Source organism: Pseudonaja textilis, chromosome 2 (genome assembly GCF_049901715.1).
Source record: "Pseudonaja textilis isolate UNSWEBS1 chromosome 2, rPseTex1.2, whole genome shotgun sequence".
NCBI classification, from domain to species: domain Eukaryota; kingdom Metazoa; phylum Chordata; class Lepidosauria; order Squamata; family Elapidae; genus Pseudonaja; species Pseudonaja textilis.
The window spans coordinates 198712421-198729102 of record NC_141991.1 but is presented as its reverse complement, the minus strand read 5'-3'; the positions used below and the strand labels follow the sequence as shown (position 1 = coordinate 198729102).

General features: G+C 37.9%; 1 protein-coding gene across 2 annotated transcripts in view; it reads left to right on the top strand.

Annotated features, from left to right (window-relative positions):
• PTCH1 (patched 1) overlaps window positions 1-16682 on the top strand; it is a 99107-nt gene that overhangs the window by 53952 nt on the left and 28473 nt on the right. For both annotated transcript variants that reach the window (XM_087926819.1, XM_087926820.1), the window contains exons 9-14: window positions 1357-1488; window positions 2041-2196; window positions 3772-3870; window positions 5089-5214; window positions 14788-14906; window positions 15543-15945. In XM_087926819.1, coding sequence (XP_087782945.1) covers window positions 1357-1488; window positions 2041-2196; window positions 3772-3870; window positions 5089-5214; window positions 14788-14906; window positions 15543-15945 — 1035 coding nt within the window. The remainder of the gene's footprint in view (window positions 1-1356; window positions 1489-2040; window positions 2197-3771; window positions 3871-5088; window positions 5215-14787; window positions 14907-15542; window positions 15946-16682) is intronic.

Below are 16682 nucleotides of genomic sequence, written 5' to 3'. Positions count from 1 at the left end.
ATAGTCAGCCTTCTCCCCAAGCTAGAGACTGGAGATACTACTGTGTGTTGGAATTCCACCCCTGTCATTACCAGCCAGTATGCTGGCTAGAAAACACGCAAGTGGAAATCCAACATTTCTGGTTCTTAAAGTTCTTAAGACTAAGGACTTTAAAAAAAAGATGAAGAAAATATATTAAATAATCTGCCACTCACAGCAGGATTTGAATGAAACGTTACAGGTTCTTCTGATGGTAAAATAAAAGAGAAATGTGTTTTTGTTAGAATTCATGGCTTTTAAAAATCATTGTCTTGAGCTGCTGATCGGACTCTGGGCTGCCAAAGCTTATGGAGAAAAAGTGAGCATTTGGTTAGGATGATTCTTTCTTTTTTTCCTTTTTCCCCTCAGCAAAGGTGTCTGGAAAACATTAGCCCGCCACAGAATCTATTCACAGCTGCAGTCCCCTTGGTGAGGTCATGTGACATTATCTGGCCTTTGTTTCCCAGGCATTGACCTTTGCTGAGCTGCTTGTGACCTCTTTGAAGTGTCCAGCCAATGAAAAAAGAGAGGGCTACTCTTAAGAATTTGTTGTTTTTAGATTGGGTATAACAACAAATCAGTTTTGGCTTCTGGATGGAATGCAGAAAAGGGTGCAGGAGGGGCTGAGTGAGCTATGAGCCTTCTTCAGTTTCACTATTTTAAATAAATGGCCATTTTCCTCTCTTTCAAGGTGTTGCCTTCTTATTTGATCTGTAGCAGCCTGCTGTGGCTCCGCATTGAGTATGGCAATTATGTTAACAAAGGGTGAAGGATGCAACTGTACTGTTTGTAGATGAGAGTGCCTTGTGTGTGAGTGAGAAGGGAGAGCAACAGATAAAGTGAGGGTGACAACTAAAAAGTTAGTGCTCAGTAGAAATCTGTTCCAGAAAGACAGGTGGTCCTCGAGTTACAACCACAACTCAGCCCAAAATTTATGTTGCTAAGTGAAACATTTGTTAAGTGAGTTTGCCCCATTTCACAGTTTTTCTTGCCATGGTTGTTAAGTGAACCACTGCAGTTGATAAGTTAGTAACCTGGTTGTTAAGTGAATCTGGATTCCCCATTGGCTTTGCTTGCCAGAAGGTCGCAAAAGCTGATCACATGAGCACAGGACATTGCAAACCATTATAAATATGAACCAGTTGCCAAGCATCTGAATTTTGATCTTGGGACATTGGCGATGCTGCAACGGTTGTGTGAAAAATGGTCATAAATCACCTTTTTTAAGTGCTGTTGTAACTTTGAACGGTCACTAAACGAATTGTTGTAAGTCGAGGACTAGCTGTATATCATGGTGATTTCCTTTCTGTAATTACAACCCCTGTCTTCTTTTCATAGGTTGCTCATCAAAGTCTTGCAAAAAACTCTACTCAGAAGGTGCTTTCATTTACGACAACAACTCTGGAGGACATCCTAAAGTCATTTTCTGATGTCAGCGTCATCCGAGTTGCTAGCGGCTATCTATTAATGGTAAATTAGATTTAATATTCATTTTATTCTTCCTCAGTTTTCTTCAAGAACCTGCCATCCAGATCTGGAAAGGAGACCAGGCTGGAGAAATCTGTAATTCATGATGTATCACTATATGAGTCTTTTATGCTAAGCTGTCATAGAAATCATCCTTACAATGTTTTTAACAGCCTTAAAATCTGAATTTTTATGCCACTTGCTCACTTATGTCTCCGATCCTTGGAAGATCTGTGGCTCATTAGCGTGAGCACAAAGTTGGCTTGGGATGGGGCCACGGGGTTGTTCTTTGTGGTTTCCCCTTAAATGGTTACAGAGCTGAAGAGATGTCTGTTTGAGATGTGTGGAGGTGGGATTCAGACCTAATGACAGGATCAGACAAGCAAAGCCATTGCTCTATCTCACTGTTGAGCGGTGCCTTCCAATATCTGTGTTTCATTAAAATTATATTTTGTTGTTGAAAATTTTGGTCAGGAAAAGGAAACATAAAACTGGCTTTCTCTGATGTCAGGCCTCATTTGGGGGGATAAAAATGTTCTTTTGTTCTGCTTACAGCTTGCCTACGCCTGCTTAACCATGCTGAGGTGGGACTGTGCTAAATCCCAGGGTGCTGTGGGTCTGGCAGGAGTCTTGTTGGTTGCGCTCTCAGTAGCTGCCGGATTGGGACTGTGTTCCTTGATTGGGATTTCCTTTAATGCTGCCACAACTCAGGTATTAAACAAACCATTTTCAAAATGATGCATTGGGATGTCTCCTATTGAGGGGCTGGGAGAGCAGGATGGACTTTAAGAGGCCAACCCTCAGAAGTTTGAATTAATATGTTTACCTAAAACCAGTCATAGCTGTGATTATTTAAGCCCCGAAGACTTCTAAATAAGGCATATGGTTCTATGGGATATATATTTACATTTCACACACACAACAGAATTGCAGGTTTTGGCATGGCATGTCAGAGGAAACCAGGGACAAAAAGGGCTTTATAATTTGCACTGAAATTTTTGAAAGGAACTCGTTGTTAACTGCAGAGTAAAGAGGGAAAGGCTGAATATTCGAGACCTACGCTGAAATTTTCAGTGACCCGGGAAATTCAAATTGTCCTTGAATAAGCCCTGTTTCCAAGGGCAGGGTGTGCAAACATACGTGCTGTGAAAACGCATACCGTGACACAATTGGCTAAAATCTTCTCTCCAGGAAATTATTATAATGTGTGGGTAATCAACAATTAGATTCATAGTCTAAGACTATGGAAGCTTAATAATTAAAGTCCTAACCATAGACCTACGAATTATTAAGATAATGTCTAAGAATGTACATAGCATTAAGCTGGGTGGGTATTTGGGACTGAATATTTCCAGATATTGAAAAGTGCTTTAGATATCACTCTAAGGGCTCCAATCACAATTGGTGTAACAAAGGATTTCTTTTTCCATAAAATTCAACTGCAATCTGCAAGTCCTGGTATTTTGAATTTTTTTCCAATTGTTTTTCCTCAATCCTAGCATTATTTGGGATAGCAACATCAATGAACCTGCTTTTCTTCTTTTCAATAACTCTTATACATGAGGCATGTTATGAACAAGATGCCTGTCTATTTGGATCTTAAACTTCAATAATATCTTAATCCTGCTCATTTCCCAAAACCTTTTCAATATGAAGGTCCCAGTATTTTTTACTACATTCAAATCCAAACCTCTGGCAAAGTTTCCAGGAATAATTCTGGCAACTTGGTCATAAGGCTGCTTGTAGTCAGTTTGTGAATTTTCGCTACAGCCACTGATCAGATGGTCAGTTGTTTCATCCCTTTAACTGCAAAGGAGACATTTGCTGTTATTTGGTACATGTTGATATTTGCCTTTATGCAATTAGATGGCAAAGCTTGTTATTGAGCTGCTAAAATAAAGCTTTCAGTTTCTGACAGCAGCAAAACTAAAGTGAGAAAAAAAAGAGACACTGCAATACATATCCTTCAATATTAGTTGCTCAAAGCAAGTGGCTCATTTAACTGGATTGTAAAAATAGCTTTTTGTTCTCATGAATCCACATGAAAATCTGTTACTTTCCACTGGGCATAACAATATAATGGAGATCAGTATCTGAAGAGAAACACTCAATGGTATAAATAATTATGTGCATAAAGAATTGTGACCTCCTAACTACAATGCCTTAAGATTTCTGCTTATGCCTAAAGTGAAGTGCCTAAGATTGCATTTCCTTGTCCTACTTCATTAACTTGTTCTTTGGTTGGTTATATAAAATAGTTGTTGCTGACTGTCTCCTTTTATGCAGGTTTTACCCTTTCTTGCTCTTGGAGTTGGGGTAGATGATGTCTTCCTTTTGGCACATGCATTTAGTGAAACTGGGCAGAATAAGAGAATTCCATTTGAGGTAAATTCAGATATTTATTACGTTACATTAAGCATTCAGAAAGCTCACTAAATCTACACTTTAGTTTTTCAATTAGCAGCTGACAACATAAATCATTTCTTATGTTACTCCAGTTTATTTATCTTAGAACTATGCAGAGTAAACTAATAGTACTATAGATGACCAGAGACTGTCAAATAGTTTTCCAAATTTTCTCAAACTTTTGGACAATCAGTAACTCAATTGGCATTATCAGCAGAGATGTGTGTGTGTATATATATATATGATTAATGCCTCCCCCCCCCCAGCAGAATAATCTGGAAATATTATTGGTATGTTATTTTAGAGGAATGAAATGATGATTATATTATATAGTTTGTGATTATTTGCCAAAGTAGATGTTATTCTTCAAATAAGTTATTTGAATTTGAATCAAAATCTCAATCATTCTCCCAAGTTTTTTGAGAACTGTTTACATACCGAAATCAGGCTATTTCTTCTACAGTCTGTTTTGGAAATTAAGAAGAAAGTTGTTTGTAGAAACTTTCCATTTAGTTTTCCACTTCTATTATGCAGTCGAGTTAGATGCGAAAGTATCTATATACTATTAAAACTCTCATTTCCATAACCTTTAACTGGGCAAAACGGCATACGTTTTGGACCTGACACCCTTTCTCAGGCCAATCCACCTCACATGATTGTAGTTGTGAGGAAAATAGGAAGTGGATGGAGCATTATGTATGTTCCCTGCCTTGAGTTACTTAAAAAGTAATAAAGGTGGGAATAAAAATCTAATAAAAATATTTTAAACCAAGATACCTTACCTGGATTAACTTACAGAATGTGTCCAAAATCTGAGACCCATGACTCCTGTGGAATTGAAATTTGACAAATTTTATAAAACAGTTTATGTATGACATAAAAATTATATGACTTTTTCCCCCCCAAAAAAAAAACACCCAAAGAAAAGCCTCCCTGCTAATCATTAAAAATGGCTAGTTCTCTTCTGTCAAATTTGTAGAACGTAGAGGATACAAGGTTGTTGCTAAATGGGTAATTTTGAGCCTTAAAGTGTGATGTTCTTATGGTTATTTTTGCTATATTTGTTTTTATTTGCTTTGAACCACCCAGAGCAGCCTGTAAATTCTGTTCAATATCTATTTCTCTATTACACTGTAATTTTGTAGATTATGCGCTATGTAATTGCAAATTAATTCCACATATGTCTGTATATTTCAGGATAGAACAGGGGAATGTCTGAAACGCACGGGTGCAAGCGTGGCCCTTACGTCTATTAGCAATGTTACTGCATTCTTCATGGCTGCCTTAATTCCCATTCCAGCTCTACGGGCATTTTCACTCCAAGTAAGTTCTTCAAGTAAAATTAAACAACATTTAATTCATTATTTCTCGATAAGGTCCAGAGATGAAGCTCTTCACATTTAACACAACTGGGGAGGGCTGGTGGGGAAAGCTGGCCCAGGGCATAGTGTTTGGATTGGGTGAGGGCACAAATTCCCAATTAGAAAATGGTTCTTCAGGGAACAAAGTGATATGTTGACAACAAGGTCTGCACTGACTTTCCTATCTGAAGCATATAAAGCACATTTTCAGAGGGCAACAGTTTGGGGAAAGTTTGCTTGCTTAATTTTAGATGTACTTCTTTTCATGAGTATGGTTGACTTGAAACTGCAGTTATCTTCATGTGATTTTTGATTCCTAATTCTCAAAAAATCTGATACACAGAGTAGAAACTGTGAGTTGAACATGGACATGTTAGCAAACTTTTGCTGTATGGTTGCCTTGTGGCTGCGAATTCCTAGCCACAATATTTGGAAATATGTATTGGACTAAAAAAGGAAAATAGCATTAATTTGATGGAATGCAACTGGAAATTGTAGAATTATTGTTATAACACAAATGACAGGCAAAGTAGGACAAAGACACTATATTTTGATAAATTCTCTAAATGTGTTTCTGTTGTGTATGTATCCTGCATGACAAATTCAGATGCACAGTCCACATCTCTGTAAGTGAAAGGTTTTTGTGCATCATGTATACTTTTATATTGAACTTAGTCTGATTCTTTTTTCCTCTTTATTAAAAAGGCTTTGTTTTATTAAAATAAAGAACTCTGTGGCAGAATTCCATAGACCAGGGGTGTCAAACTCATGTTGTCATGGTGTCGTCATGTGACGTATCATGACTTTTTCACCCTTTGCTAAACTGGGCATGGGCGTGGCCAGCGCGTGATGTATCTGGCCTGTGGGCCACAAGTTTGACAGCCCTGCTTTAGATTCACTGAAAGTGGGGGTTTCTTTCTCCCCAGTATCTTCTGATTAATTAATTGGAATCTCCAAAAGCTGAGAAATGTAGCTAATTAAAGCAGAGGAATAATTATTTCAGGAGTCTTTGGATTTTGTAGAAATAGCTATAATATTTATTTGTTTATTTTATTCAATTTCTATAGCCACCCATCTCAATCAATGATTCTTGGTGTCCAGCCAGGGATTTGTGCAAGATTTATGCTTACTTCTGTATGTTGAGTTTTGTTAAATCTCGGGTTTTCTATGTCTCTATACCAACTGCAAAATGGAATGTTTAATCTGAATTCTCAATCAGATCTCAGGCTGTGTTCATAAAGATAGAAATTCTATTTAGAATTTCTTGTGGTCTCTGATAATAATTTGAAAACTCTGCTATCTTGTCAGAGATTTTGGTAGTGAGTATCGCATTTGTGGCAGATTCCCTCAGTGGTCTATAAAAAGCATTATATTTTATTTTAAATCTTCCTCCTTTTTCTTTTGCTGATTGATAAATCAGTGTGTGACCAGTTCTCTTCACTTGAATGTTTGCATTTTAAAATTTAATAAAAATTAAAGGGGTAATTATTTTGCATTTTCTTTTTTTAAATAAAATTTTGTTTTGTTTATCCGATGAGATTGCTATGTCTCTGATGAGATGGAAAGTAGCACCAGATACTCTAATCACCATGCCACTATACTACATAGCCAGAAGGTGGCAGAGGTTATTTTTGTATTTTGAGATTTAATCATCAGAAGACCAGCATGAGATGTGAGAGGATATGAGATATGCATCAGATGAGGCCACCTGCAAAAGATAAGTGGTGGCAAAAGCAAATATTAATCAAATACCCCAACTCAGGACAGGAAATGATGTGTGTGAAGATCCAGAGGATTTCTATGAAAGCAGTGTCAAAACCTCCAGCTTTCTACCCTGAAGGCCTCGGCGGTATTTTACAATTAAAAAACAAATTGAATAACATTACTTACATATAAAAGACATGAAGAATATGTGTACATATTTTTCACTATTTTTATTTATGTCAAAGATCCCTGCTCAAATATTTGAAAGGATAGAAACGATGGAGATTATGTGCAATAAAGCTCATTTCTTCCCTTTGATTTAGTCTAGTGAGTAGGATACAAATCAGTAGTTGCAAATCCAAATTCCTTGAATTAAGGAAACAAGATTTTGACCTAACCTTTGAAATGAGTGTTTTAACAGGAAAAAAGACTGCCTCAGAAGGAAATGCCTTTTTCTACATAGATAGACTAGTTAGGAAACTGTTGGAAAGGTGGTAGCAGTAGATTTCCTAAATGGGCAAAGGGTCTGTCTAAAGACCTTTGAGAGCCATTTACTTATATGATTTAATTGTGTCTATATTCAGTAACAATACTTTCAGATGTGGCTTTTGTTTTCTGCTTAGATCCCGAGTGGTAGGTAGATACACAAAAGGGCAAAATGGTGTATCATAGAGCAACAATGTTTGATTCAATGTACTTCAAACTTAAATAATGCATCCAAAATCCAGGACTCTTAACTCCCGTGGGACTGGAATTCGGCAAAGTTGTGGCAGCTTCAAGGCTGCCATGCTGCCACATTGCCGTGGACAGCTGTAGTCATAGGATCATCATTTCTAATCCTAACCCTAACAGCTTCCCACAAGTAAAGCCAATGGGAAGCCAGCTGGAATTCACTCCCACTCATATTGTTTTTGTTAAAAAAAACTTGGTCATTCTGTTTCTCTGCTTAGGTAAGGAAATGTGTAGTGAGTATGCTGATGATATCCAATTCTACATCTGAGCCCCTAGTGAATTAAATGATATATTTTGTACTTCTTATCTCAGTGTCTAGAACAGAGGTCCCCGAGCTGTGGGCCATGGCCATGACCTATTTGCAACCAGGCCACGTGGGCTGGCAGGCACACATTGTGACTCATGCAAGCAGCATGCGTTGGTGCAAGCACCCTCGCTTGTGTGAGTGGTGGGGGTGCCAGATTCACAACCCAACTTGTGTGAGCAGCGGGCACCAGGCTCGCAGCCCCACTCATGCAAGCAGCTAGGCATTGGCGCACTCACACAAGAGCTGGAACTCATAGCCCCACTCATGAGAGCAGCAGGTACTGGGACTTGCAGTTCTGCTTGTGTGAGCAGCAGGTCTACGCACCCCCGCTTGCACAAATAAAGCTGTGAGTGCACACAAACCCATTGCCTCTTCCCTCACCCCCCTCATGCCAGGCTACCAATCCAATTTTAACCTGTAAGCAGCCAAGAGTTGCTTATTCTATCAGATGGGCCGCTATATAAATTAAGATAGATAAATACAAGAATAAATAAATAAAACATCTCTGAAATGATGACCTAAGGGGTTCCAGGTTGTCTAGTTACTTACTATAAATGGCAGCTCATATTTTACTCTGTTCTTGTCAGAGGGATTTTGCTCACCCAGGCCACTCTCTTCTCTTGTGGTTCTCCTCATATTTGTATAAGTAGGATAGGCTGGGAAAACACATGTGCACTCACATAACTTTCTATTCATACTTTTCTTCCATATCTCTCTACAGTGACAACTGACATAAGACTTAATTATAATCAGATGAACAGTCTCTGATTTGGCATTTATGACATAAAAGCAGGGGTGGGGGAAGGCCTTCCATTGGGGCTTTCTCCTTTCTGGGATTAGATTAATTCCCTGGTGCTGTGGATAACCTTGTAATTCTTGATTAAAAATGCATTTAGTTTCATAACCCATATCTGTTTTCTGTGACTTATATAGACTGATATCCATGAGCTAACAAAATTGTTTTTCTTACATGAACTGATAATATAGAGCCCAGCTTATGTGGATTTAATATTCTGGATCATAACCAATATCTTTGCAAAATGCTATCACATGCACCCTGCTCTCATTTTCCCTCCCTCCCTCCTCCTTCTCTCTCTCTCTCTCTCTGCACCTACATTACTTTTTCTATTTTATAGTTAAAATTGTGATTTCCACCCCAAAGATAATGCTGTAGCACAGGAGTGTCAAACCCAAGGCCTGTGGGCCGGCTTTGACCCACGGAGTGCTTAGATCTGGTTAGGTGCCCCTGACACGAATGATGTCGAGCTGGCCACACCCACCCTGTCCCCCCACCCCACCCGAGGTCAAACACAACCCTGATGTGGCCCTCAATGAAATCGAGTTTCACACCTCTGCTCTAGCAGAAAGACAGTTGATAGCAGATTCCAACCTTAGTAGAGATTTGGCACTTGCATTTTCTCAGGAGTCACTTTTCTCTTGCTTGATTCATCAGTCATTAAAAATATGCTTATTGCAACTCTTGTGGAATTTTCAGGTGAGGCGGATTTGAATACAGCATTTTTTTTCTTATGATCACTTCTGAACCAGATTTATTCACTCAAATGTTTTGTCTACCAATCGTGCAATTTCATAAGAGAAACCAGTTTCAGTGCTGTCCACTAAATATATATTTTGTATTGCACAAGGAAAGGAAAGCTATTTTTTTCCTTGTTAGCAGTTGCTATTTATTTTCTTGTATACATTTGGTGTTTGTTTTACTTCATATTTTACTAGCTATGGTAAAATTCAGATGGTGCATACTGTGGCATTCAGAATCAAAGGGCAGTGCAAGTTACTTTTGGGTGGTCTGTTTAAAAATGTGGAATTTTCTGCTCTTAAACAGTTCTCCACCCTGCCTTTGGTCATTTAAAGACAAAAATTTATTTTATGAAGAATTCCTGTCTGTCCAGGAAATCCTCCACAGCCAAGTTAAGAAAGCATAGCAATGTAACAACACTGTTGCTTTTCTTTTCAGTAATGTTTATAGCTGTTTCTCTATATAAAAGTTCTATATCAGATGGGCTTAAACAGAAAGTTTCTTTAACCTTCTTCTCTCTTTTTTCGCTTTCCCCGAGACACTAAAAGATAACAATCAAAGCCTCTTGGTTTGTGAGGCTCAATATTGGTAAAATAACCCAAATGCTGAGAAAGGAATACATGACTTCTTGATAGGGTAAGAACCTAAGTCAAGCCTGAAGATTAATTCTCTCTGTAGTTTTATTTTTATTTTGTTCATATTTATTTGTCACCCATGGAGGGGTGTGTGTGTGTGTGTGTGTGGTATGAGGCAACACACATTAAAAGAGACAGGGCTTCAAACACAAATGCAACCACAATCTTAATTTTTTTATCTTTCCTGTGTTACTTGAATATCTTTGTCAGATTAAATTTCTTTGTAGCTATATGATATTATACTCATAAGTCTTAAGTCAGGGGTGGGCAACTATAACAACCTTACAACCTGTGGACTTCAATTCCCAGAATTCTTGAGCCCATAGTATTGCTTCTTGGAACTTGGCCCCCATCCCATCCCATCCCATTGCAGAACCTCAACGCAACTTCAAGAATATGTCTCCCTATACTGGGAGCTATAGGGTTACAGGTAGTCCTTGACTTACAATCATTCATTTAGTGACCAATCAAAGTTATAACAACACTGAAAAAAGTGACTTGTGCCTATTTTACACACTTAAAACCGTTGCAACATTCCCTGGCTATGTGATCAAACTTCAGACATTTTGGCAACTGGTTCAAATTTTTGACAGAAAACCTGGGGTCATGTGATCACCTTTTTCAGCCTCTGATAAGCAAAGTCAATGTGGAAGACAGATTCACTTAACAACCATTTTCCTAACTGAACAGTTGGAGTGATTCACTTATCAACTGTGGCAAGAAAAGTCATAAAATGGGGCAAAATTCACTTAACAACTGACTTGCTTAGCAACTGAAGTTTTGGTCTCAATTATGATCATAAGTCAAGGACTACCTGTATTTCATTGATCTGTATATGAATGGGGTATTCCTGATCATGGAGATCAATTGACCTTAACATAGTAATGAAAACATGAGCAGTGGCTTTACTTGTTTGTTTTTGAAGGGTAAGATGATGGAAAATGGCTTGGATTTGGGTATCTGTTTTTTTATGCAGTGAATTAATTTAGTGGTTAAAACATCAGGCTTGAAACTGGGAGAATGTGAATTCTAGCTCTCCTACACAGGCACAAAGTCAGCGAGGTAACTTTGGGACAATCACTTTCTCTAAGCCTTGGGAAAGAGGCAGTGAAAAACTTTGCCAAAAAAACCCTGCAGGGACTTATAGAATAGAACAGAATAGAATAGAATTCTTTACTGGCCAAGTGTGATTGGACACACGAGGGATTTGTCTTGGTGCAAATGCTCTCAGTGTACATAAAAGAAAAAATACATTCATCAAGAGTCAAGAATCATAATAACAATAAGCAATCAAATCATACTAGGAAACAGTCAATATAAATCATAAAGATACAAGCGACAAAGTTACAGCCAGACAGTCACAAGTGGGAGGCGATGGGTGATAAGGAGTGATGAGAAGATTAATAGTAATAGTAGTGCAGACTTTGTAAATAGTTGGACAGTGTTGAAGGAATTATTTGTTTAGCAGAGTGATGGCGTTAAGGAAAAAACTGTCCTTGTGTCTAGTTGTTCTGGTGTGCAGTGCTCCAGGCAGTCTCCAAGAATCAGACATCAGGGGAGTACAGCATCTGTGTGCTTTTTCTCCCAAATCATAAGAAACCACACTATCAATTTTTAACACTAGTGATTGGAAGTAGTTCTGGAAGCCATAAAAGAAGGTTTGGCTTACATAAGGCTCTTGGATCTGAGACTGTCAACTCTTGCCCAACATTTTTATTTTCACAGGTATTTTATTACCATACTCATCATTTATGGCAAGTCTTAAAGACTTAATTAAAGTTTCAGTGACCTACCCTGTGTTCCACTTCACTTATTCTTAAGTTCTACCTGTGATATGGATACCATCAATTAAGAGCCCTTAATTTACACCATGCAGTTTCTTCCGTCATAAGCTTCTCTACTCACAAAAAAAACTGATGGCATGATCTTTTTCCTATAGCGAGAGCCTTTGAGAGAAGCAAAAAGATATCCTTTTCACTTGCTTAATGATGCACAGTGCCCTCTTAAGTACATGTACATAGTGGGAGTAACAGTGCCAGCTGCACTGACTCATTTATCATTTTACTCCCAGCTTAGGCTGGAACAGTTGCATCTATCTACATCTAGTTCCTTAAGTTCTTTTTTCCCAGTCATAATACCTTTAATTTTGGTTGCAAATGCTGGGCAGGAAGACAGAGGAAGAAAATATAAAATTGTGAATTTCATTAGGAAGGAGATGCATGTGATTAGCAATAAGGTGCAAAACTGATCTCTTCATTGGTAATACCTCTTATCAAACAATACACCCACTTACTCTGGGTGGCCTGAAAGGGATAGTATATTGGAATATATAGTCAGGACCTCACTTTACTTCTCTCAATAACTTCAACTCAGATCTTATTTTATTTCAGAGAATTCATAGGGCAGCAGCCACCATGTTTTAAAGCAGAAGATTTTTGAAAAAATGATTTGTAGATGGTGTGTCAGTGTGGAACCTATACATAAAATAGTCTAAATATTTCTTACATATTTATTATACTTGGATGGTACCCAGTTCCTGAAGATTCTGGGCAATTAATCTCAAAAATAGGAACAAAAACAATACGGGAATGGTAATTGGATTAGGTGGCTCTATTGTTTATAATTTGATGCCCTCTTTTAGCTTTTTATTATAATATTACATTTTTGTATTCTTAGAATGTTTTTGAAATTGTTTTTATAGTTTGTTTGCACAGCACCTAAAATCATGCTGCATGAGAAAAGTGGCCAAAGAACCAATATGTCGTCGTCCCCCCCGTCCCCCCCAATTTTCAATCATAACATAACATTGCAAGATGGAACAGATGGGACTTCACAGTTTGCTAAAGCCCAAAAGGGATGAATATTCTATGCATATTAAAGCTGTCGAGGACAACTGAGCCTTCCTTTCTTTGTGAGCAGTGGAGCCAGAACACTTTAGGATTAAGAAATATAGTTGCTCTCTAGGCCTGTGGAACTCCATAGGGAAAATGAGACTTTCGGATTTACCTTTTTACCGATGGGTGACTTGAAGAAACTTTGCTATTCCTGTTACACAAGGGTGAGGTAGTTTTTAGTCAATTCTGTAAAAAAAAAAAAAGTGGTTCATAAACTGCTGTAACTACCTGAGGAAGGGGTGCTGGTGGTAATTTGAGCCTATCATGAGATAATGGAACAACTTCTTTTTAGGCTTAGGGATCCCCTTTTATGGGACTCCGTTCTGGGAGTGCTTCAGTCTGGTATAAACTACCTTTGTATTTTCCCCACAGCATCCCGGATAAATTGTAAGAACCTCATTCTTTCATTCTTTTTAGCTAAGTGATTTGTAAATGCAGCCAAATGTGGTTTATATAATAAATGGTGTTTTAAGCAAACGATGACTTAATGAGATTGGTGAAAGCAGCATAAATTAGAGGTAGTGTGGGTTACTGAAATATAGTCTTAGCCAATATCTTATTAGACACCAAGACATGAACTGAAAAACAATGTAATGCATTTCCAAAAATCAAAAATATTTAGTCTGATCAATGCTGGGACCGGAGACTTCCTAGAAACTGTATACACATACATATAACAAATAAATGAAAAGAACCATCTTTTTTCTATCTACTATGCATATCATCCTAAGCAAGTCTGTCTTCTTTTTATTTTCCTGAGCAAATTCCAGTAAAGGAATTCTGTAGGGGAAAGGGTACATATTGGATAGTGATATATATACTGTATGCATGTTTGAAATTGAATTGATATTCATAACTAGTGAACCTTCATTAATTGTTAATCATTTGTTTGAAGGCTGTACCAAAATATGGTCTGACATACTGCTTTCCTTGGTAATTTAGAATCAATCTGGAGAGACAAAAATTATAGTGCAAAGTATCTATAAAACTTCAGGGAAAGAGTGTGATAAAATACAAAAAAATACTAATGTGGTGAAGGACCTCGTTAACCTTTGCAAAATCTTTCTTTCTATATTTTAAATAAAAAAACCAGGCTGCTGTCAATATCAATCTTGCCTAAATAGCCGTTTGTTTCTCTGACAGTTCTTCCTAGTAAGGTACAAAAGAGAATACTGAAGTCCTGACTCATGTACCTTATGTGGTAAATCAAGAGCTGTTTAAATGAATGGATCACTGATTTGAAACACTAAGTAGTGGCTAATTGGTCTCATAAGCAGCTTCCACTGAAGAACACTTCTGTGGTTACATTGTGGGTCTTGACTTGGAGCCTAATTTCTCTCTCTCTACTCTACTCTTTTTTGACACAAAAAATATACTAAAATTAAATTAATATGCACATCAGAGATTTTCACATTTTGGGGGGTCAATTATTTTTTATTTGTTCTAGTTTATCCCATGAGAAATGGATTTGAGATCTGGTAACACAGACAATGATGCTTATTAGGACAATATCTAATTCTTAATATTTCATTGCTATATTTAAGTTTACCATATGGAAACCTAATTATAACCTGACTTCCAGTGTTGAAATAACAATAGTTACATACAACTTTAAATAAAAATAAACCTTCCTTCCTTCCTTCCTTCCTTCCTTCCTTCCTTCCTTCCTTCCTTCCTTCCTTCCTTCCTATTGCTGATGTTCTTCTTTCTCTCTTTAATTATACAGGCTGCTGTGGTTGTAGTATTTAACTTTGCCATGGTTCTGTTAATTTTTCCTGCTATTTTGAGTATGGACCTATACCGCCGGGAAGATCGGAGGCTGGATATATTCTGCTGCTTTACAAGGTGAGATGGAAGGAATATTACAAAGATTACATCATTTTAAATGGACACTTTACCACTGACTACTTTAGCCAGAGATACTAATTCCTATAGTTCTATGGTAGAATTTGAGGTCAGTTTCAAATCTCTTATATTCCAGCTGAATGGAAAACTAGGGCTATAATGTCTGGAGCAGCAATAATGTCTGGAGCATTATTGTACCTTTGGTTGCCACGAACTGCTCTATGGTTGGAAGAGATTGGTTGACCAGTTTCTTATGATTATATCAATGTCATTAAGGAAGATATAATAGCAGCCACAAAATGCACTTCACACATCACTAAACTATAATGTGTTTTGGCTTTGAGAGGGTCTAGTATGTTTTCTTTATTCTGCGGGTGAACTGGTATAATTGAATACTAATCAATATACCAGTAACTCCTCCTCTCTAATCATTTTGTGTGGTTTCAAAACAGAACAGTGGTGGTTTTGCTAATTCAGTAATATTTTCAGAAACACAGAGAGTATTAAGGAACTTAAACACTAGGTTGTGTTTCTTTGTACAGAAACACTTTATTAAATGTTAACAAATAATACGTCATAGAACAATTCTGGTCACAACCACAGTGCATTAATCTACTTTTGCTCTTTTTCTTTTAGCCCCTGTGTCAGCAGAGTCATTCAGATTGAACCCCAGCCATATGCAGAGGCCAGTGATAACTTACGCTACAGCCCTCCGCCGCCCTACGGCAGTCCCAGTTTTGCCCACGAAACTCAAATCACCATGCAGTCTACAGTCCAGCTGCGCACTGAATACGACCCCCACACTCAGGTTTATTATACCACAGCAGAACCTCGGTCAGAAATATCGGTACAACCAGTCACCGTGCCACAAGATAACCTCAGCTGCCAGAGCCCAGAAAGCACCAGTTCAACCAGGGATCTTCTTTCTCAGTTCTCTGAAACTACACTGCATTGTCTTGAACCTCCCTGTACTAAATGGACATTCTCCTCTTTTGCTGAAAAGCAGTATGCGCCACTCCTGTTAAAACCAAAAGCAAAGGTAATGTTGGTTGATTAGTCTTATTTTTTGTGGTCACAATTAAAATATATTGGCCATCCTTGAAAATCTAGAGAGACCTCTAAGTATCTAACATTAATGCTGGATTCTGCCTTCATATACAGATCCTTCAGTTTTAAAAATGGCACTGGATTACCTCTGGAAATAGCTTTTATATAAGCTTACCCCCTTCTCCTTCAGATACAGGTAGTCCTTGACTTATGACCACAATCAAACCCAAAATTCCTGTTGCTAAACAAGGTAGTTGAGTTTTACCCCATTTTATGACTATTCTTGCCACAGTTTATTTATTTATTTAGAAAATATATATTGCCATCTAGTTGGACATGGTGACCAAGGCGGCTTACAAAGGTATAAAAATAGCATATAAAAGAAATAAAAATACTAAAAAGAAAAATAATAAAAGAACAACTCCCCACCCTGGCGAGAACTATGTTCATACTAGCCATTTAATGGGCTTCATCCTTCTCTGGGTTCTGCAGGCCCACTGACAGAACCATGTCTTTAGGGCCTTCCGAAAGAGTGTTAGAATGGAGACCAGTCTAATCTCTGGGATGATGTTCCAGAGAGAGGAAGCCACCACAGAGAAGGCCCTTCTTCTGGGTCCCACTAGGTGTATCACCTTAGGGGGCGGGACCCACAACATTCCTTGCTTCCCCACTCTAGGAGGTTGGGTAGATGTGACCAGCAAGAGACTGTCTCTCAGATAACCTGTTGTT